Source organism: Brienomyrus brachyistius, chromosome 18 (assembly GCF_023856365.1).
Source record: "Brienomyrus brachyistius isolate T26 chromosome 18, BBRACH_0.4, whole genome shotgun sequence".
NCBI classification, from domain to species: Eukaryota; Metazoa; Chordata; class Actinopteri; order Osteoglossiformes; family Mormyridae; genus Brienomyrus; species Brienomyrus brachyistius.
The window spans coordinates 21,250,438-21,274,537 of NC_064550.1; the positions used below are offsets into that span (position 1 = coordinate 21,250,438).

Here is a 24,100-nt window from a genome sequence, read left to right on the forward strand (position 1 = left end):
CCGCGGATTGTACGCGTCGATCAGAATTCAATTTATCGGGGGGAGGCGGGCTTTCATCTCTCCTGGGCTTTCACGCTGCTTGCCATCCTCAGCCGACAAACAAGGCTAATGGACTCATCATTATTCTGTTTGGGGGTTGTGGATGGGGGAGGGGTAGTCCAAAAAAATGTATAATTTTTAAAAATGTATCACCAGTTCATTTCCTAATTAGGAGCGAGGCCATGAAACAGATCTGCGGGAAGAGTGGCCGGCATTGGAGGACGTCCTTGTTGTTTTGGGGCTGGGGTGGGGTCTTCATGACAGGTTTCAGTTGGGCTCAGCAACTGTGGGACCCTCAAGAGAGGCCAGTGCATCAAACCCTGTTTCGGCGTCCCTGTCCCCTCAGCCTTGAAGGACAGCCGCTTCCAGCTGGTCAACTTCTCGGACAATGAGCTGCGGGTGTCCCTGTCCAACGTGTCGCTGTCGGACGAAGGCCGCTACGTGTGCCAGCTTTACACCGACCCTCCACAAGAAGCCTACGCCGACATCACCGTCCTGGGTAAGGCGCCATTCTATCTAGGTGGGTACATGCTGTACCCAAACGGCAGCTCACATCACGGCATCTCAAGATGAGATTCACATACAAGTGAGTATAAAACTTGGGTTCAGAGAGCAGGGTCTGCAATTTTTCCAGCAACCCTTAAAGCAGTTGGGTGTAATGGTCAAGGGCGCAACAGTGATGGCCATGGCATTCAAACTGGTGACCTTCTGCCCAGAAATTCCTATTGATTGTTATTGGTTTCTACCCCGTAGGACCAGACACTACCATCTCCCATTGCACATTTACTTCAAGAACCTTAAGACTGAACTCAGTTCATTTTATACATATAGTAAGATGTTTAGCTCGGAGGGCTAGGGTTAGAGATCCATGACCATGTTTCAAAGGTTGTGGTCATATCACTGTTGGGTCTTTGAGCAAGACCCTTAACAGTGGTTGAGACCCCACTCCCTGCTCTCTGACCCTAACACTTGCTCTCACCTGTATACTGTATACATGTCTGTGTTTGTCTTTTATGGAAAGCAAGATGGGAAATACAGAACCACACAACCCTGCGCGGCTAATCTGTGGTGCCCGCTGTCAGACTCTATAACTCATCACATGTCAAGTTGGACAACATGTAATTGTCTGGAATCTCCAACAGGCACTGGCAAGAAATAAACAAATAAAAAAAAAAAAACCCGACAGAGACGATATGCCACCTCTCAGCCCCCACAGTGGTGATCCTCCTAACCCTACCTCTTGTTTGATGTCAGTCCCACCAGGCAACCCAATCATCGAATCCCGAGAGGACATTGTCAGTGAAGGGAACGAGACAGAGATAATCTGCACGGCCATGGGCAGCAAGCCCGCGTCCACCATCAGATGGATGAAGGGAGACAAGGAGCTACAAGGTTCGTTCATCAAATGGCACGGGCTCCTGACGGCGTTGCCTTTCGACGCGGGGATTCCTCGTTTGTTTCCGTGATTGGCTAAGGGGGCGTGATCTGTAATCCAGGTTACAGCATAAAACATCAGAATTAGGGTGCGAGGCTTGCTGGCAGTATCAACATCACGCACAATGGCTCTGACGGAAGAGTCCTGATAGGGGCATCGCACAACCGGCATGTGTCATTGGGTCATTTGCTCATGAGGACAGAAGACAGGCATTAAATGGCATTTGCATCCCCGTGTGGATTTATGTGTTGTGAATTTACCTGACAATAACAAATAGCCACGTGTCTGTATCCCTCGCTGTCCTTAGTCCTTTCACGGTGGTGACAGATCGTTTGGCTACTTTTTCTTTGTGATTCTTTACAAGACATTTGCATACAAAATGTTTAATAATCCATAATGAAATTTAAAATACAGAGCTATCTGCAAAGTATCGAAACTGCTTAGTACGGTAATTAAAGGCATCTTACAATACGGCTGGACAGAGTAGCCTAAGCTGTCTAAGTGAATATGATAATATAGGATCAACGTCACGTCAAAAAAGACAGTGGAGGAGACAGCGGAGTAGAGGCCACTGCTGATTTTGAGTATTACCTGGGTTCAGTAGACTTTCCACTGTTTTTGCATGTTTAAAAAGATTTCAAAAGTGTGAAATATTTACTAAGACGCTATCCTCCTCAAGTTTGCCCTGAACGGTAACCGAGAGTTATTCTTTTCCAATCAGCTACAGAATAAGAGCTGATAATCGTCTGTGATCCAGCCATCTTAGCGGATGGTCAGACTACTTTTGCCATCAGGCATCGGTCTGGACGAGACGGGCTGCTTCTGAAAGGCGGGCGCGTGGAGTTTGAGTGGCTGACGGCTGGAGGGACCGCATTCTTGGCGCTGCAACTCTGGGGCTCACAAACGAAATTGCTTCTGGCCTGGGTGGATTTACTTTTAATTAAGTATTCTCTTCATTCTGTTGAATTATTGTCAGTATAGTGTTTTTTTTCTTTATTAAATAGCATTTAAAGGTTCCCCCCCAGTTTCCTGGGACTGAAAACCCTGTTATTTTAATTGCCAAAGCCTACCTCCCCCCCCCCCCCCGCCCTCCCCACCCATCCACAGGTAGTTTGGTTTACCCCTCCCTCTTTTGTTTTTCTTCACTGTGTTTTTCTGCGATTTATTGATACTCAAGCCAGAATTGCAATGAAAATTTGAGAAATGGAGGACAGATTGCACGACAGGTCTTTAAATCTCTCCGTACATGGTGAGTGGTCTGAATTTAGAAACGCAAGACTTTAAGTCTTCCAGCTTATGAAATAAAGGCGAGAGAGATTTTTGTGATCTGGGTTGCTTTCAGTCTGATACTGTGAAAATTGTCTCAAAATGGACCGAGTTGGGCTCTGGATTAGCCTGCCTTATCCAGGCTGGTGCCATGTGCTGGGCCTGTCCTATATTTGCAAACTGCGCTCGTCACCAAAGGCATATTACATCGATTCTCTTGTGCTAAACAGGTTGGCTAATTGCAACAGTTGCAGCAGTTTGTGCTCGTTTAATATTCCAGCGCTAATGAGATTTATATAATATTGAGGTTTTGACATTTTCCAGAGTCTTTAAATGTTTTCCTTTCTTAGCCACTCAGAGGCACCTTTGGGAGTTCTTGTTCAGGGGATTAAATAAAGAAAGCTCCAGAATAAAGACTGTGTTGCACACCTTGGAGAAGAGATGGGAGGGAATCATCAGTTTTCCTGCCTCTTAAATACTGTAACACCTATTACTTAGGTCATCAGAGTTCATTCTGTGCAATAACTGTAATATACTAATGTGATTAAAGAGTTCAGATGAATATAATCTAGAGTTTTAGCTGGTATTATAGGACTTGGCAAGGAGGCTGTATTTGGTCATCAAGGCTTGTGTGTCGTCTGCCATTTGGTCGATGTGCAGATTTGTCATCTTAGGTGAAGAAATTGGAGTGCTGTTTATCGCTCTGCCCATCGATCCATCCATCTGTCAATACATTCATACACAGGTCCATTTTTTTCGACAGCTGCTCATCTGGTAAGGGTTCGATCCACAGCCTGTCCTGGAACTCACTGGATGTAAGGCAGGTCATTCTGCATTTGGGACACTACTTCCTCAAGAGGAACCTATAAGTGGGACAAGGGTGCGAATTGAAGGCATAGATTTACCTGACCAGTGGGTCTCTGAAAAACAGTTGGAGAGTAGAAGCGATTCTAGGATTTTTATTTTTTAAGGTGGGAGTTGTAAGAGGGGCCAACCTTATCATTAGCTAATGACATGTTTTGAATCGGTGAGTGACAGGGTAGGGGCACTCCAGGGGCCAATGAGCTTTCGGATACGCCCATGTCCCTGTGGCCCCGCCCCTGTGCACGCCCCTGTGCACGCCCCTACATCTGAGATGCCAAAGAGTAACCCCTGCAAGAATGGGAAGAAACACACAGACATACACACACGCACAGCAGGCCCCAGACTCACACCTGGGGGTCAATAAATTGTCATTTATTGCAGGAGTTATATTTATTGTTGTCAGAAGCTAAAGATACTCGAGGAGACATGTCTACCTCGGTCGGCTTATCTGTTGGCCAGCATCCTCCTTCCCTGTCCCCTGCCTGTCATCCTATCGCGGCCCCCCCCCCTCACTCACTGACCACCTCCACCAACCCAGCCGCCCACGCAGGCCGTGTCATTATTAAGGAAAGGCAGCCTGGTCTGTAGTGAGGACCGAGCCCACGGTAGGACCATGACTCATCTGAGCCTTTGTGTGCTTCGCGCCCCACGCTGATGCGGAGGGGTGTTGTAGGTCAGAATCGTGGACTGTAGCCGTTATATCTCACTTCATAAAGCACAAATAAACCGCCACAGCCGTCACCGCCAATGAGTGACTCACAGATAACAGCTCTTGACAGCGAGCAGTTTTCATCTGACTCACCCCCATTGACCATTCTCTAGGATGCCGCCTCCTTTCGCCGCATATGGAGGCTTTACTTCCCCATTCTTTCACGTTGAGTATCGGGGAATTCCGTCCCTGCAGCTCCGCGTCAGTTTGAACGGCATGTCAGTCATCATTTTCCTCCGTGATGGATGTCTTTGTCCGCCTTTATCCGGAGACTTTAAATCCCTTGAATTATTAACGCCATTTCTCCGTACCGCTGTACCAAAAACACGGAGGCTTCCACAGTTGTTATTTTCCAGCTTCTGCTGAGATTCCCTTCCGTCGGACGTTTTCACGCCGACGCTCCCGGCCCGTCCCATTTCCGACGGAGTGAGCGTTTAGTGACGCCGCGACGCCTGGTGACACAATGTTCTTATCTGCTCACAGGCAAGTCGGAGGTGGAGCTCACGTACGACAAGATGTTCACCGTCACCAGCCGCCTGACACTCACCGTCACCAAGGAGGACGACGGTGTCCCCGTTGTCTGCATCGTGGACCACCCGGCCGTTAAGGACTTCCAGGCACAGAAGTACCTGGAGGTTCAGTGTGAGTATACCACGCTCGACCTCTAGAAGGCGCCACACAGAATGAAGCGTCCAGGTTTGCTGGAGGAATTAGGCCTTTAGAACATCTCCAGACCTTTCTGTTGTGTCTTGATGCGCAGATGGTGTCCTACCCAACCCCCCTCCTCTTGTTATCCCTAGTATTCAGGTGGGCCACACAGGATGGTGGGGGCCACTTCTGTCCACACGAAATGCCATCGCTAGTGTGACGGGTATCGATCCAGAAAGCTGGGTCATTAGATACCCGGGTGCATCGCACGCTCCTGTCCCCGGGTTAACTGACCTCCTCTGCAGTGCTGCACTCGGCGATCCCATCTTTTTTTTTTCCTTTCCATGAGAGAAAAGGGAGCTTCGTCTGACCTTTCCACATAAAAGACGGGAAGGATCAGCTCATCTGCAACAGTTTGACATTTTGGTAATCTTGGATTAAAGATGATGAAAAAAAGGACGAAATAAATAAAAATAAAAGGAGCCATAGTGTGTGTGACCGTTGGTGAGAAGACTCTGCAGTGCTGTCGGAACGTTCCACCCACCCAAAGCACAGACAGTATCCAAAAAATTCTGTCGCCAGAGCAACAGGCGCGAGATCAATGCTAAGATCGTTGAGCGAGAACAGGCTTAATGGAGTTCGTTTTGCGGGAAAATAGGAGAACATCGCCGTGGATATTATACTAGCCTAGGATATTGATGGTAGCATGATGCTAAGTGCTCTGCTGCTTTGCTGTTTGGCCCCTGGGGGCACTGCAGGAAGTCATCCTGCTTTGGGCCCGTTAGGTTCGTCGTGGGCGTTCAAAAAAACCGAACCGAAAGACATTGACGTTGACATGCCCTGTTGACTGTATGAGTAAAGCCTAGCGATGTCAAGAAGCTCAGATGGGGTGTCTAAAACACACCTGAAACATTTATTTACCACCTTTCATGTGAAGCGTTTGAAGGTGCTGATGTAGAAATGTACTCAGGGCAAAGCTAAAATTTTGACATGAGCTGAGGATGCAAAACACACAGACCTAACCTGAAGAAAGCCTTGCGTCATCTTTGAAGGAATGGCGTAAGCAAGGCAGCTTGTCAGACGTGATTCTCCCAAATTCTGACATTTGGGGAGTCAGTAGTAGAAAAAATAATAGCTAACTTAATGAATCTTTTTTTGGACAATGACCCTCGTTTACCAAATCGACCATTCAGTCAAAACTCCAAAGTATGGTACCTGGATCAGCAGGGTAGGTGTGGTTGTAACGGAGGGCCCAAAGTGGATAGAGTGCTATCACCCTTGGGCCCTTAAGCAAAGCCCCTTAACCACAAATTATTGCAGGGGTTGGCTAACCCTGTATTCTGGAGGAATAAAAAAACATTGCTTTCTGGATAAAAGCACCCTCTATCTTAGGATCTTCACAAAACACACACAACTAAAAAACGTCTTTCTAAATAAATCCCTGTAAAACAACCTACCTGTGCAGAAACTGGATTTAATATACCACCGGTCATATGGAGAAAGTCATTTAAAGCACCCCTACGCGTCGAAAAAGTAGGGGCGTTAATTTTCCGTATCTTGCATTACCGGAATGGTAGAGACCGTATCGATCGGCGCGTACTTTTAGACGGACGGAGTGCCCTGGAATGTCAGCAGGTGCGATGTGGGGACAAAGTGCCCAGCCTGTTCAATTAGAGGGAGAGTATTACATCCAGGAGCCCGCAGAGAGCCTCTGCACAGGAACGGGACCCAGGTTCCAGCCCGCCATCCAGCTCCGCTTTCAGTTGTGGTTGAAACTGGACGCTGTGATGTGGAGTCGAATGCAGATTTCTAAGGAGACACCAGTAGAGATTTGAAGCTGGTCTCATAAGCTATTTTGCCGTCCTCCATCTCGTTTCCACTTATCCTTTTCATCAGAAGGGAGATATTTGCCAAATGACCTCTGCTTTCTACCTTCTTTTTTTTTTCTTGAGAGTTTTCCAGCTGTTTCCAGCCTCCCTGCTCATTCATAACCTTATAATCCCTAGTGTCAGTAAAGAGCCCACCAAAGTATTAAATATTTCTACCTTTTCATTTTCGTTCGTTCCCATGCTAATTAGGGTTTTATCTAACCTGTAAGCTCCCTTGCCGACAAGCCTTCAAAAGAATCTTTAGCCGGTGGATAAAATAGGGTGGTGTTGGTTTTTTTTTTGTCCTATTCAAACAACAAAATTCTGTTAAAAGGAAAAAAGAAAAGAAAACAGGATTTTTAGGACGGGAATTTCCACTCACGTTGTCAACATATGTTTACCAATTAGGAGGCTATATTGATTTCTTATACACGTCTGGCTGATAGTGTTTAGCGGATTGGATTTTATGTGTTTATTTTATTTGCTTTGTTTCCTCGTTTATTTCTGTGATGGTTCATTCAATTTCATCTTCAAATTTGTGCCCCTTCTCGTGGAAGCACAGGCCGAATGTGGTCACACGTTCCTCTTCAGCACTAAGGTGATAGGGTGGCCGTGTGACAGTCCGAGTGATGACCTCCTTGACCACTTGATGAATTTTGGTATCTCTCTATTACTGGAATCGAACAATGTAGATTCATCAGTTTCTTTGTTTCGTTTGATTTTCGCTGCTGGTTAATTTTGCCTCGTTCCTTTTGCCCAGTGATACTGGGTTGTATATTCACCTGTTACCTGTTTTGTCGAACTGAGGGAATGGAAATTTGTGTCCTCACTGCAGACAACTGCTTCTGACAGTGACCTCCCTTGGGGGAAATGCCGCTGAGGTCTTGCAGGGTTATTATTGGAACAAATTAAACCAAGCAGTAGTGTTGTGGTCTGATGTAGGGAGCTATTAACTGGTTTTCCATCGACACTGTAGAACAGAGCTTTCCGGCGCTCGGCCACGCCTGTCGTTTGCCCCAAGTCCTTTCTTGGACTCGGTCTGGCAGACGACGGGCTTTTCTGCCCACTTCTTGCTTTCATTTCCCGGATCCGAGAGCATGCTGCTCTCCCATTGGGTACTATAATGTGCAGTGGAGTTGAAAGGCCGCACCGGGATGTCATAATGTCCAAACGGCAAACTTGCAGTGTTTCTATCAGCCGAGCCTGTTAGCTAAGCCGCGCAAGGAATGTACAGTAGTGAGCATTGAAGGGAAGCTGAAAATAGGCTCGGAAAAAGGCGGAAGAGAGTAGCCTGCAGAAAATGTGGGATTGCTGGAAAACTCAAAATACAGAGTTTGATTTCCTTGCTTTAAGAGAATAAGCACCGTGTAAAAAATGAGCCTCTATTTCCTTGCTAGCGGTGGGTCTGCTGAGAGGTGATACAACACTGCTGCCTGTTCATCCTGAGAGTTACTGCCTCCTAAATTTTAGGAACGAGTCAAAGCTTCAGAATGTCAGCCATGTAGCTTCACGGGGTGCTGTGTATTTGGGATTGTATGCTGTATGTAGTGGGTTTGAATCCCATCACTGGCTGAGCCCTTGAGCAAAACCCATAACCACAGCTGCTCTGACCCTCTGCTCTAACCCCAGTCTTTCCTCAACCGCATGTTACTTCGAACAGAAGCGTCTGTTAAATGTGTGAAGAAGCGTGAATTTAGTTAAAAAAAACTGGCTGATCAAATGCCATTTTAAAAGGCGGGATCCTTTCTTTATACACAACAAGCATGTTTCTCCTCAAGTCTGTTATGAAGATTTTAATGCTAGGTAGTGTTTTATCAGTCAGGTTAAATGCAGAGCAATAGAATTGCTAATTAAATCCTTTTCTGTATGTCTCTGAGTGGTAACACATCACAATCAGGTAAATTTGGGGTGCTTGAGTTTAGGAGCTGCTTGGCCTTGTTAGCGACTAGCAAGGCGTGACGTAGCTGTGTATGATTCTCGACAGAGAAAATGAGAAGCAGTCTTTCTGATCGGGCATGGAGCCCATGCTGGTCTATAATTTGGCCCTGGCTAGTAGTTTGGAAGCAGACCGCTGTTATTCTGCCCAGGAAAAGCCACCTGGTCGGTTGGTTTTTCCAAAAAAAAGTGAGTTTAGATCCATCACGGCACACACCTATTGCTGGGCATATACCCCTGACTCGTGGTGATACTGGTGCAGTGTTTTACTTATTTAATTTTGAACTACAGGTGCCTCTTAATATGGTTCTATTTTACATTTGCGTAACAAGATGCCTTTGGACAAGAAAACGGATTGTGTTGATTTTCAAAAGCTTTTATCCATGCCCAAAAAAAAAGACGCTTTCCATAGTACTTCTTTACGAGAGGTAACACCTTTTCTGAGACTGTTACTCGCTAGTGACACTCGTGTCTAATCTTGGGGCATAACCGCCATCAGTCACGTCGTCATGGCGCCAGTCTCTTCCCCTACCACAGTGCAACGCTGGTCTCCAAAACAACAGTCTCCCCTGGATTCTGGAACCGTCCTCTTCCTGCTGTCTGTCAGCGGAGGAGAGAGAAGCCTGCGGTAGCCAGCAATCGTAACAGATAAGGGCAAGGTTGTTACCGATGGACCATAAAGGTCAGACTGTAGCACGCGGGGTTGAATGCGCTGTTGACAAACTGCATTTGGAAATCAGCTCTGTCAGTGCCTTGTGTATTACACCCCTGATGTTTATGGATATGGTCTGGTCCGGTAGCCATACAACATTGGCTTAAACGTGAGGTTCTGAAGGAACAATGTGGCCGTAAACAGCTCCATATGATCGATTTTTTTATTTTATTTATTTTTTTGGAGAAACTTGCAGTTTGATTTACAAAATGAAAGACAGGAGATGCTGACTTAATGAGTGTACTCCGATATGAACATATGGCCCTCACGTGAACCTCATGCCTTTCCTTGGGAGACTGCAAGACAGTGCTTTCCACTAGCTATACAGTTTTACCCCTGAATTTCGTATTTTCTGGCTTAAGGTTGCTCTGTTGAGGGAAGCAGTTTTTTTTTTCTTTATTATTTATTTTTAACAAGCCTTCACTGGGCTGTGCTGAGCTGCATGCAAATCACGTCGCATGGGGTAACTCTCGGCTCAACTGTTAGACAGCTGAGGAAGCTTAATGGGACAGGTGAGCTAATCCATGGAGATCCAAGTCAAGAGGGGAATCCCCTTTTTTATGTAAACAATTGCTATGTTTCCATCCAGCCTTTGGCCCTTTAACAAACCTTATTTGAGGACTGTCTGGTTCTGGTTTTGTCTTGTAAGAAGCATGTCGATCCCTTCCCACATCACTTGACCGCATTTCCCGCGTCTAACGGACCAGCCACCTTTCCGACCCCTCTATTATTTATTATTTTTTACCTCATCTTCTCCTAAAGGAATATTTTGGGTCATTTGTTTTCCGAGACGGTTCACCTTAATGTCCTAAAGGAAAGCAGATGCGGGAACATCACATCTCCAGCATTACTACCCCGTACCTCTTTTTGCCCCCACAGATAAACCAGAGGTGAAGATTGTAGTGGAGTTTCCTGAAGGGCTGACAAGGGAAGGAGAAAATCTCGAGCTGACTTGCCAAGCCAAAGGCAAACCCCAGTAAGAGGCTTCTGTTGTGATTTGTGCAGTGCGATTGTGATCTCCTTACAGGGGTGAAGCAAGTCAAAGCATCTCATTACGATGTCCACAATAATGATGCCAACGGTGGTGCTCTGGTCTGTTGTGGTTTCACAGATACATTAATCCAGCCATGAAATCCTTTCAGACCATACCCAGCTCTACGTGGTTCTTTGTACCCACTTGTACATTTGATACATCTGAATATTTATAGATGCGACCATCCTGGTTAAGTGCCTTGCTCAAGGATGAATCCGCAGAGGTGGTCCTTGGAGCATGCTCTAACCCATCATTCTGCCAGCCAATGAAATTCGCTCGGCTGTGTGTGCGTATGTGTGTAGATCGCCCCCCTCCCTGTAATACAAGCATCCTCAGCTGAGGTTCGTCCAAAGGCATTGTGGGAAAACAGGGTCTGATTGACCGAGCCCAGTGCAGTCAGACTGGGATTTCTCCGCTATGTGTGGAAATATTAATACCATCCGTCATAATTTACGCCACGCCGCCTGGTAAGCAATGTGACCTTCCCCTGTCTCTCGGATTCACCACGCTTCAAAGTCAAGAAAGCGGAGGTTTGGCCTTACGCAGGAAAGAAGGGCGGATCTCTTTTGTGGTGTCCCCCGACTGGCCCCGCAGCGCCTATTCTGTCAAGATACGGACATCAGCCGAATTCATTTATAAAGATGAGAATGCAATCAATAAGCTGTACAGAAAATTGGAAGTAATTTTCCATTAATGCGACTAGAGGTTTAGTCGCTTGTTGATTTGTATTCAGGATCTAACCCCTGGTTTTCATGCAGCCTCTCTCCCCCATATGCATCTCCATCCACTCCTTTCAATAAACCACTTCTTTCAGCCTCTCTCTCCTAGGTCATTCTTTTTCTCCATGTTGCAGGAGTTCTGTATTTTCAAACCATACATGTATATTTAACGTTGATTCCTGATGAAAATCTCTCTAGTGCAGATTGCATGCTGGCTCCCGACCACGCAAATTCGGTGTCGTACAAAACGTAGGAGATCAACGGTGATTGAGCTCAGACCGATCATTGTTTGAAGTTTTGCGGGGTGGGGTGGGAGGGGGGGGAAGTATTTTTTTTTCCAAGCCCTTTAGATGGATAGAAACAAGTTTAAACGCCAACACAAAGAAAAAAAAAAAACGTTCCCCAGCTCCGGGGAAATAACACAATGCTGCCAGAAGTTGTGAGAGCATAACTGAATTTACAAAGCCTGTTACGTCTCCCTTAGTGAATTTTGTGCTGTGTACTCAGCACCGTGAAGTGGAAGATCGTAGAATGTGTGTGTTATATAAGCTGCTTGGTTATTGTAGAGGACAGTATATGAATGTGAAAACTCAGCCCAGAATGATGCATTAAAAAACCCATCTTGACGTGCTGTAATGCTGTTGACAGCCCATGTAATAAGGATCGCATCTGCAAGGATTGCAGCAATGCACCTGGAAACTGAAAATTTGTACCATCTTCAGTTCCAGGCACAATATTCTCAGCATGTGGGTTTCATTTTTCTTTCCCTGTAGGAGTAATACCTGTCTGTCTTTTTTAGACCCCAAAATATCAACTGGGTGAAGGTTGACGATGATGTCCCATCACACGCTGTGATAACAGGCACAGACCTACTCATAGAAAACCTCAACAAGTCCTACAATGGAACATATCGCTGTGTGGCGTCCAACTCAGTCGGCGAGTCCTATGATGACTACATCCTGTATGTTTACGGTATGTATGGTGTCCCAGAATCCATCAGTTCCCCTTCCACCTCACAGGGTCGTCAGGGGTCCCCAGAAGTCTCTACTGTTAGCAAAATTTCTCTTCTTCAGTGGTATAGTCGGACTTTATTCTCAATAATGTTTGGAATGCTAAGTGGTGAAGAGCTGCTTCTTCTGTTTCCGCCGAGTATTCCCACGGTGTCTCCTGCGAATATATGGGATACGTTTGAAGGCTATTTACGTTAAAAGTGCCGGAGTCTCTGTCTTCAAAGTATCAAGAAAAGACAATTTAAAAGGGCTGAAAAGAGTGTTCATTTAACTGTCCTTTTATTTAACGCAAACGAAAACCAGAATGCTGCAAACAAAAACAGTCTAAAGGGAGACTTAAACAAAGGGTAGATTTAGCCTGAGTACACGCCTTTCTCAGCGATGCACCCGGCCCATTTCAAAGCTCACACTGCAATACTACATACTTTTTAAAAGAAGCACCAGTTGACACTATATGTTCCACTTCATGTGGAAGTGCATGTGTGTGTGTGTTCGATTTAACAGGTGTGTGTAATGGAAACGGGAAGCCTTCGAGCGCAGTCTTTGCTAAGCCGCCCTTCGGCGTGCTGTTCAGGCCTTTACCCCAGCAGGGTGGCTACGGAGGCCCGGCTCGCGTGCGTTTCCCCGCACGGATCTGGCAGAGACTCTCAGTTCCCTCCACGCGCCGGCAGTTCGGATCGTGACAGGAAGGAGGAAGGATGCGTGGCCTGTTAGCGGGAGACTTAAGCGAGACTCCCCCCATTAAAAGCAGCTCCCGACATAATAGGGGCTGTCTCGCTTTTGATAACTTTTGATGTCTGCTCCCGTTTTAATATCTGCCGTGATGCAGCAGCGACTCATGTCGAACATTAGAATTGCTAATGTGGAAGCAGTACTCCCGGTCCGGGCTGTCAGCGCTTAATCTTGCGTCATGTTTTGTGACACCCCCCCACCCCCCAAACTAGAGTTGGGGGGCTGTTAACAGACTGCTCTGACATCCCAGAATATTCTCCACGCGAACCACACACAAAAGACGAGCATGGTGACATCTGTTTGTGGCCTTGTGCTTATAATTCTTTTTCTTCCATTTGTGGGCTGACATCTGCTCATTACAGGAACGGCAGCCCTGACATGTAGCCGATCGGCTCTAGATCCGAGTCGAGATTTCTCCCATCAAGCTGCGTTCTCTCAAATTTCCTCTTTCTGGGTGATGAAGGACAGGTCCCTATTGGTGGAGTCAGCCTAACAAAGAGGTTTATTTAGAAAATTACATCTATTATGTTTTTGAATGCCTCCATGTATGAAAGCTTGCAGCCCTGAATGCATTTCTCATAAAATATTGTGGCTTTAACTGTTTTAGTATCGTATTGATATCATTTAGATTCATATACCTTACTGAGCAAGTGCTGGAAGTGTATTTCGTCTGATTTTTTTTTTTATATGGTAGGAAATTATTAATTAAATTATTCATCTCTTACCCTGAGAGCAGAGAATATGATCATTAATTAAACAAAGAATTATACGTGTACTTAAAATTTTACTTAAAAGCATGATAGGTGTGCATGATAGTGTTTATAGAACAACCCCATAGTACTTTAAAACACTCTTGTAAACTCTGTAGTCGGAATTGTTTCCGTAATAATTTTAATAATTGACTAGCTAGGTCTGCCCTCCGAGACATTTTGGCCCATCGTTCACAGAATTCTGGCACAGCCCCGCCTGCAGGGGGCGCTGCTCTACTGGGGTTTGTGTTACACGCGCTTGTTCCTGTGCTCTGTAGGATGTAAGTGATGGGGGACACGGCAAGGCAAAGACTAAATCGGTTAAAGTGAAAAATGTATTTACCGAGATGCATCTCTAAAGCGGTCGCCCGAAACGCCCTCCGGAACAGCTACGTCGACCCCAGAGGACCCTAACGAGGTTATTGAGCTGTTCTAACCTCGTAAAACTGAGCCCTACCGCACAGCTCATTCCTTATTGCTCTGCTCTCCCATGTCTGTCACTTTCAGTCCCGTTTCTATTCCACAGAAGCTCCTCGCACCCGGTTGTCGGCAACGTCCAGCTCCTTAACTTAGGACGTGCTGTAAAAGACACCTTAGGCTGCCTGTCTTAAAAAAAAAAAAAAATCAATGATACATGCTTGTTCTACTGCAGGTTTAGTGCCCACCGTGTTTATTCCGTGGGAGTCGCGGGGAAAAAAAACGCCTGATTTCCAAGCTCAGTTTGTTGCCTGTTGCATCTCTTGCCTTTGTCTTGATTTTAGCTACGGTCTGGCACGGTCCTTGCATCCCTCATTGTTTTCAACTTTGCCCTTTATATCTGATTTTAATTGTTTTGCACATTTGTTACGAAGCCTTGGGGAACCTCCCCTTACTCCCTTCATATTTGTCTTAGATGGGCCTGTATCTTTTGGCCAAGAACTGTTATTCAAAGCAGTGTTGAAAATTTAATGACGACAATCGCCAACAAAAACCATCAGTACGTTATTATAATTGAGTTAATTTACCTCCCTGGCAAGTTCTGTCTTATCTGAAGGTTTGCTATCTGCTTTTCTTTGCGTTTGTGTGCCAGTCCTTTCCTGATCAGGGTTCTAAGGCTTTGTAAAGGATTTTGTAAGGAAACGAATCCACCCCACCCTCAGGACAGGGAAGGAATTTTAAGAAAAAGGTTCTTAAGCTGTAAATGAAGAGGATATAGTCTTATAGATGTTGTGTGTTTGATTGCATAGGCGTAATTCCACCATGATTTTGTGCACTCATTTATTTAACAAAAAAAAAAATAGATTCAGATTTGACATTTCTATTAGCTGGGAAAATAATAAGAAAAGTCATATCGTTAGATTAATTCAGAGGCCGTTAGAATGAGCTAATTATAGTCAGGTGATGAAATCCTCTGCTTCCGTCCATCCAAACGAACGTGTTGAGCTACTTGTTCGCAACAAACGAATGCGACGCACACACGTCAGTCCTGCGCCTCCACCGCAACAGAATTATTCGCTCAACGGGACATGTTTTCTTGATAAATCGTTTTTTTTTTCTCCTCCTTATTAACACGTAAATGTCTTGCCTTGATTAAATGGGAAGAGTGCTGTCTGCAGGTGCGCCGTTGCTTGTTAATAAGCTTCCATGTCATTAGCGTATCCAGAGAAACTCTGCCTTTTTTTTTTCCCTCCATAATTGGCAAATCGGGAAAGGACCCATCAATCTTATGTGTCATAACGTACAGATGGCAGTTTTAGGGCACTAATTTTAGAAGCTTCATCCAGTCCTCGCTCAACAGGTATACTGGGTAATGGGCAGGCTGGGATCCTTGGCCGGAGTTTGTTTTCCCGCTTCCTGTGTTCGTGTTCATTCGACGGCGTCTGTCTCACCACCTTTCCCTGGTGTTTTATTGTAATTTTGCACGCACTTTCCCACCACCCATGCCGCACTCTATCCACACACAATCGCCAGGCCCCACAGACATTGGAAAAGAACAAACAGTTTGGATACTGGCCTGCAGGTGCTCCGGGGGAATATCAATGCAGGGCTTCCTCCATTTTTCATACCCGCAGAGCAGAGGATATGATGAGAGGATTGAATCGATAATTCCTTTGTATTTTCATGCTGTCGGAGGAGATCTGCCAGACTGAATAAAGAGCCCCCCCCCCCCCACCCGAACAAATATGTAAAGTTGGCTGACAACAAAAGAGACAAGGGGGCTGGGGTGAGGTGAGGAAGGAGAATCAAAAAATCAAAATGCTAAGCCCCCCCCCCCCGACACACACACACACACACACCCATACCCATACCATGTCTTGTGGTAAGAAGGCTATTAGCCTGATTGTTTTTTTATGTTCCCTTTCTTGGGTGGTTGTTATCCTCTAACAACCCCCCCCCCTCATACACACCCTTTGGCACCTGTTCCAGTTAAATTGTCCCCCAATCCCTTGCTGATGACCCCCCCCCCCTCTCCCGGTCTGTGTGTCCACTGGGAGCTCCCTGGAGTCGCGTGTCCTGCTTTAAACCTTCCCTGTATTCTGTTGCATGGAGGGGTGGGGGTTCCGGGTGGGTGGGACTCTTTCCCATCATCCCAGCACGTGTTTAATGAGCCCGTGAGCTAAGATCCACAGTCACCCATAGCAAACACATCACAGTGACACCCTGGTACCCTGAGCAATTTGAAACTCGATAAGCCCATTGGTATATTATGTCATTTTTTTTCTTTTTTCCCCGACAGTGATTTTTAACATTTGCATGCTCAAACTCACTGCCTACTGTAGGCATACAGTGTTTTTTTCTTTATTCCCTGCCAGGTTTTAATGAGCTATTGACACTGGTGATCCTAAACATCTGTTGAGTATTCACAGTTCATAACTAGATAAAGCCAATTATGCCGCTCGACCATAATTCCTGGGTTTCCTTCTCATTCTAGAAATCTCATTGGCTCGTCCTGGCACGTCTAGCACCTCCGAGGTCCGCAGCGTTATATCAGCTGCAATAACTGAAGGACGCTACGTGGCATCGTCCTTTTTTGAATTTTCAGTGAAGAATAAATGCCTCCGCCACCTGCCCCCCTTCCGCCCCCCCCTTTGGGAGAGTAGCTCACCATTAGTTTGAGTAGGGCTTTTAAAATGTCGTAAAGAATAGATTAATTAAAGACAAAATAACACACGGTAAATAGTATTTACATCAGTAGTCTCCATTAATAATGGCCTTATGGAGTTTATCACTTCCGAAGGCTGTTGTAAGTCTCTGTCAGTCCGCTCACGTGCTCCGCGATTCCAGGGACTTTACATATTTTTTCCGTGACGTCCAATTTGTCTCGCGCATCCCGCGATGCCGTTCCCATTAACGCGGCTGCCACGTATCCAGCCGTTATCCGGCCAGGCTTCCAGGTTTTCAGTCTTGCTTGTGCCATCTTTTTTCCGTGTGGGGCCATCTGGCGTGAGTTCGCAGTCTCGTAGGGAATCGTGCGAGTAGATGAACCTTAGGAAAAGGAAAACTGAAACTGAAAGAAGAGCGAGGAAATGGTTATGTGGGAAAATGGCATCGGACAGGGCTGGAAATCAAGCTGGCTCACTCACCTGAGGCGAGATATTAAGATGAAGGGCGAGTACAACACTGAACACTGAACACTGAACACTAGCCACTGGCTAGAAAAACAACAGTACATGCTGGACTAAATTTTTTGCTGAATTAGCCCAGTTGGCTCGTAGCAAAATTTTTTAAAGTTACACCCTTAGCATCGGGCATCAGGTGCGGACTGGTCCAGGTGTTTATGGCCCTCCAGACCCATGTGCCGATTCTGGAATTTGTCACCGGCTTGCCATTATGGTCCGACACCTTACCGTTCGGCCGCCTGGCTTTCGATACGCCCCCAGCCATGCAGATGTAACAGTTGTATCCTGCCTGGATGCAAGTACAAGTTCTCCTCTCCCTTTTCTTTGTTTTATTTTTGTGACTTTGCGGGTTATTTTTACCTTGTACGGCTCAATTTGCACGTCCGCAGCGAATGGCTTGGTGCCTTGATGCAGGTACACACTGTGGCAGCCGTATACGTGAGCTCCGCTAAGTGTGTTTAGTGTCTGGACTCATCAGTGGACACTGGTTGCTTGCACTGGATGCCCTCGCAGTGGGACTTCTATAATTAGCAAAGGGGTGGGGGGGGGATAGTCAAATCATATGGAAATACATGCAGTAATGAAGCCGGCCTTCGATCCTAATCAGCCGGTGGCCCTTCTATTGTTTCTTGTTTTCGTTTTACTCTCCTTTGTGTATCGCGCATGAATTTTCATATCATAACTGCTTCCTGTCATTAGTCACTGCGCTGTATTTTATATTATTTATGTTTTGTAAACTATGGGGTCAAGGTCGGAAAAATATGCTTTGATGCCTGGGTCAAAGGAAACCATGCGTCGTTTTGCATATGTGTCTTGGACCCCTGGACTGGCTAATTGCACGGCACAGGGGGGAGGTGATGCGGCAGCGAAGGTGATTGGAGGATCTGTTACGGCAGGGGGGCGGGGCATGAGAGGGAGCATAATTCATATAGTGGGCCTAACTTTATCATTAACCAATGATGTGTTTTGAATCGGTGAATGACAGAGGAGGGGACCAGTCAGCTTACAGCTGAGGGCGGTGTCCCTGTGACCCCGCTAATATGTATTTGTAAATGGTAGTATTTGATTGTTTTCCCTTCCCTGTGTGGTGCTTTTTATTCCTTCATGGTTTATTTGTTCATTTGTGTCATTTGTCTTTTTTTTTCTCATCTAGATGTTCTCACCACCACCTCTATACCCCCAACCACCACCACCACCACCACCACCACCACTAGCCCAACCACTACCATCCCAGCACCCGCCCAAGGTACAGTACCTCCAGCCGATCCTACTTCCAGGCTCCGCCTCCAGTCCTCACCCACCCTGCTGCCAGCCGCCCCTCCCCTCCCCCCCCCCGCCATCTTTTCTTAACCGGTGCCAGCAAGCTTGCGTGCGTTGTGTGTGTCGGTGTGTGCGTGCGTGCACGCGCGCACTCGCATGTGTGTGAGTGTGATGAGAAACTGCAGGCAGCCAGGGCTGATAAGATTCTTCGGCTGATAGCAATAACCAGGTCCCCCAGGAGAGCACGGCGGTCTCGCCGCGCCGAGCTGTCAGGCGCGGCCTGTCAAAAACCCATTCCCGTCACATTTCTCTCAAAATGTACCAGCGGTTCTTCTCCATGCTCCGCAATCTTATCAGGATCTCGGCCTGGATCCCGTCCGGCCCGAGCGGCAGATTACAGGGGCCCTTTGTGGCCCCGGATGGGTCATGTAGGTGCATGGATTAAAAAATAAAATACGCGTGTGATCTTTTTAAGCATGTGTTGATTGGCTCTTGCAAAACTTAATTATATATATACAACAAATCACTAAAGCCTTTTGGAGATGTTAATCGCCTAACCCGTTGTTGATTTTTTGGTAAGTAGCTCTTCTCTAATTCTAATTGGTTTGCATAACAAGAAGATCAAGTTGAATTTTTTGTTACCCATGTGAGTTTATTATTCCTGCTGCACTGCACTGACTGTGTTTTATTGGTATTCGATTATTGTTTCTTTCACTCTGATTTCACTAGTTTTGGGTTTCTTCCCAAACTGAAAATGCCGTCACGAGAGTGAAACTGAATTAGCAGCAGAGTGGCAGTGAAGTAAATTAGAGTGAGTTCCATCTCCCTTAATTGAGTCGGTATACTTTCTTAAAAGCTGCGCCATTGATCTGCGTGATCTTTGTCTGTCTCAGCTTTTTATTTATAGATATTTCTGTGTATTTATATATGAAAAATCAGTTCCTCGAGACTGTCGTGTTCCTCAGTTCCTGCCTCCATTTATTCACATAGTGGACGGTTATAGATCAACGGCACCAAATGAATTTAGTGGTTCACAGGGGTAGAGGCCACTTAGAAATTTAATACATTTTTGATAAACTGGCTGTAAGAGAAATGGAATGGGGTACACTGCACTTTAAAAAAATCTATTAAAGCCTAACGTAGGGCTAAAGTACTCTGCAGCTTCTAGAGGTGACATTTCGAGATGACTAAATTGCCATTTATACTGAAATATAAATGGCTAAATGGAAGGGTCCTGCTCACCGGTATTTTCCACGTGGACAGATGTCATTAATTCGTATTTGTATTGCCTTTTTCCCCCCTTCTAATAAACACAGCTCCAAAATTGATGTTTATCGATATTTGGGAAAGTGCTTATTTTCTTTTAATAGCCACTGCAAATTTGATCAAAAACTGAGCTTTCTCTCTCTCGCTCTCTCTCGCTCTCTCGCAGTCTCTTACCTGCACTCTTTCTTGAAATAAATAATAATGAAAATTAACAAACTAAATGTGGTGATGGTCCTTTGCCTCCCCGGAGACATGTGCACAGGACTGTGTCACCTATATGCATTTTGGGTTGGTCCTCCGCTGTGAAATTACAGTTTTTGTAGTTATGGTGAAAATATTCCCCTAGACCCCTCCCACAAAGTTCACTAGAGCCAAGATGAAATCTAAAGTCTAAAAATTCTTAGTGTTGTCTGCTGCTAATTATGGAGTATGGAAAATCAGGCACTTGTCTCCTGCACTGCATATGATTATGAAAGTGAAGATCTCAATAGCTACCCCAGTTGTCAAATTGTTCTAAAGGGCAATTAAAAAGCTGTTAGATAAGTATACTAAACAAGTAAACCAATTGTCAATCAGGCTGTGATTTTTAATCAATGAAATAAACAATCAAGGAATGGCTGGTTTTCTGGGCTTAAATTGCATAAACACCATCTGGTAAACTGGCTTTAGAAATTGTGTTGCACTCAAATGTGCGATTGAGTATCCAATTTCTCAAACGGTCTAATATCTCAAGGATGAACACATCCTCAAAATAATTCATGAAAGGTCAATAGTATTCCACAGCTGCAGCTGTGCAGTGCACTGCCAGGAAACATCATCCGTATGGATTTATTGTGTTTAGCATCATGCAAACGTGGAATGTTCCCAATAAGCTCTGCACTCCATGATGGCTCAGAGGAGATGGGACTCATAAACCAGGCAGAAGGTAATCGGCGCCCTACGCCCAAACCAGCCAAGCGCTGCCACTAGCTGTCTAGCTTGTGTGAGTCGGAGCGTGGACGGAACGGCGGCTAGCGTGGGTGCGTCTCCCTGCTGCCTCAATTCTCACGACGGATATTGACACCTCTGGAGGTGTGTGATTACTGTTGTGCTCATAAGAAGGTTTCGGCAGAGCAAAGAGGGTGGCGTCCTCAATGCATCCCAAAATGTGGGAAGACACCACTACCCCACCCCCCCCCGCATCCCATCCCCGTAACACACTGCTGTAAAAATCGCTGTAGCTTTCAGAGATGCAGTGTTCCACCCTTCCTCGCTTGCCTCTTTATCCACCAGAAGCTACATCTGTAAGACACTCTACCACTGCATGTAACCAAAACAAGATTTGATGCATCTCCTTTCTAGTCCTCTTTAATCTGACCATTCGCAAGCCATCCAGTTCTGCGGAGATGTCTTACCAAAAGTCTTTTGGCCTGACCCCCGTCTTGAACTGAAGTTTTGACTCGGTTGGTGCCGTTGCGCTTTCGTGCGACTAGCTCTGCTTCGAGTGAGCCCCCCATGCCTCAGGTACCTTGCTTGGCAGCTCCAGTCTTCTCCAACCCCCGTAGAGGGTGGTTACGGAGACACCGCAACAATTAAGCACGGGCGCCGTGAGCTGCCGTCGTCATCGGAGGGGGTGACCCGTGCTGTCAGGTCGACAGGTTCTCCACAGGAAGCCACGTCTCATCAGTTGACTCATGGACTGACTGCGGTGCCGTTCCGCTGTTCGATAATAGGCCCTGCCAACATCAGGGCGTGTCCTCTGTACCCAACCACCATGTGACATGTGACGATTTGTCTGGGCGAATGGAGTCATCTCTCGCTGTCCCTCGTTAGCACAAGTAGCTCAAGACCACTGTATTGTTTTTGATCACACCCAGACCAAATGCGAGGGGGGAGTGCTGTCCCAGTTGTCTTATTTTTTGTGTTCTGCGTGGTCTGGTACTATATTACCTTCATAGGAGAAACGCCTGTGGGGGTGTGGTTATGAATTAACATATAGCACTGATTGGGTACTATCTTCACAACAGTATGTGTTAGTTTATTATAATGAGATTGATTTTTCCTCTATAAACAGCTGCTTACACTACTGGAAACACACACCAAATGATGCCTTAGTGCTGAATCATTTCAGACCTGAAATTACAGTAGTCTTCATTTCACGTCATTGATATCAGGGCTAGTGATGGCAGTACTGCAATAATGTTGGGAGGCAGTACAGTGATGATATCGGGGCTAGCGATGACAGGACAGTAATGATATTGGGACGGCATTACAGTAATGATATGGCTACTGATGGTAGTACAGTAACGATGCCTGAAGATAGTACAGTAATGATATCAGGTCTAGCGATGGTGGTACAGCAATGATGTTGGGATGTCGGTACAGTAATGATATCAGGTCTAGCGATGGCCATACAGTAATATCAGGTCTAGCGATGCCGGTACAGTAATGATGTTGTGATGTCGGTACAGTAATGATATCAATTTTAGCGATGACAGTACAATAATGATGTTGGGATGGTGGTACAGTAATGATATTGGGGATTGTGATAGCAGTACAGTAATGATATCGGGGATTGTGATAGCAGTACAGTAATGATGTTGGGATGGTGGTACAGTAATGATATCGGGGATTGTGATAGCAGTACAGTAATGATATCGGGGATTGTGATAGCAGTACAGTAATGATATCGGGGCTAGTGGTATAGTAATCATTCTGGAGTTATAATGACAGAACAGCAGAGGGGCCTCTGGAGTTTTGCTTATTTGAACTTTAAATCCACTTCGATGACCTGTCCTGTTGGAGTGAACCTAAGCGAAACCCCAGAGGGTTTTTGTCAAAGGGTGACATGAAACAGCGACCTGCTGTATCAGCTGAAGAACAGAAGCTGTTGGGTTTAACTCCCAGGAGAGGCACTGCTGCGATGCCACCTCGTGAGCCACAGTGGTTCTCACGTGTCTTTGTGTGGGCTGCTGGGGGGGAGGTGAAAGCAGGTTTTCAAGGGAACTTACTGCTTTCACAAGAGAAAGTTATAAGGCGTGATATGAAGCATTTAATACATATACTTGCTATACAAATGCAGTGATTTGGATTTTTATTTTTTTTAGTTGCCTCATTTGCAATTTAGGGGTTGCAGTGGCTCAGTCTGTGACACTGGCATCACACCGTCAGGGCTGTGGGTTTTAGGCCCGCCTCTGGCGCCATGCGAGTTTGCGGATCTGGTTTCCCTCACAGTCCAGAAATGTGTGATGTAGGTGCATCGTCATCGTTAAATCATGAGTGTGAATGTCCCTGGCCATATGCTGTAGGTTTTCTGTGGTAGACTTCTGGCTGACCTTAACTCCCTGTTACATAATGCGTTTTTTTTTCTTTTAAAGAGGATAGATGGGTGAATTGGATAGCAATTTTACGATTTATTTGTGTGTTTTTTTTGCAATTCATCGTATGCAGTATTGACGTAAACCCCTGACTGGCCTTCAGCGAACTGTCCCAGGGGCCTTTCTTGGGCAAAAGGTAGCAAATCTGAATTCAGAAATACATTTCATCTCACAGTTACATATCTGACTCAGGCTTCATCTCATCGGTGTTAATGTATGTCAGGCATTTATGTCTTGATTCACCATGTAGATTTCAGATAAGCAAAAAAGTGTGAGAAGGTGGTTAAAAAGAACTAGCTACCTGTCATAGAAATGTCAAAGGCAGCGACCATGAATCCATTAGATGTGATTTAAACTCATTGCAGATGGATCTAAATAAAAGTGAATTTTACCACAGTAACAGGTCCCGTCACATATAAGCCACGCCCCCTCAAATGGCCCTCATGTAGAATCATGTAGAATCTCCTCCCTGATGTGTTCAAATATACCTTTCGTGGCCTGAGGTGTGGAGTCGCTGCCCTCCCCCACTGCCCAGTGCCAGAAAAGGCGAGAGGAGTGTCGTATAACTGCGGTCGATCTCGCAGGATAGGACTCAGTGGGGCTCGAATTCAGGATCGCTCACCTGCTCTAACATTCCACGCTGTTACAGAGGCTTGCAGTCTAGGAGTGAGGAACACATTCTAGTAAATGGAATCTTGGGAAATGGGATCCAGTCATGTGTGATTTCCTAACACACAATTCTGTGTCATTTTTTTTACAATGACAATTGTTGTTGTTATTGTCCTCTGACATGCGTTTTTGTTCCTTTATATTCCATATGCAGTTGAATTTGTTCAAATCTCACGAAGGTGTCATTTGGAAAGGCTTCATTTCAGATCTGGATTTTTTAAATAGAACTGT

General features: G+C 45.7%; 1 protein-coding gene across 6 annotated transcripts in view; it reads left to right on the forward strand.

The window, feature by feature from the left end:
* Positions 1-24,100, forward strand: part of cadm1a (cell adhesion molecule 1a) — a 187,649-nt gene that overhangs the window by 139,199 nt on the left and 24,350 nt on the right. For 4 of the 6 annotated variants that reach the window (XM_048983890.1, XM_048983889.1, XM_048983892.1 and 1 more), the window contains 6 exons: positions 386-538; positions 1,294-1,431; positions 4,797-4,955; positions 10,356-10,452; positions 12,028-12,200; positions 18,472-18,564. In XM_048983890.1, coding sequence (XP_048839847.1) covers positions 386-538; positions 1,294-1,431; positions 4,797-4,955; positions 10,356-10,452; positions 12,028-12,200; positions 18,472-18,564 — 813 coding nt within the window. The remainder of the gene's footprint in view (positions 1-385; positions 539-1,293; positions 1,432-4,796; positions 4,956-10,355; positions 10,453-12,027; positions 12,201-18,471; positions 18,565-24,100) is intronic. The other 2 variants (XM_048983894.1, XM_048983895.1) reach the window with 1 other exon arrangement.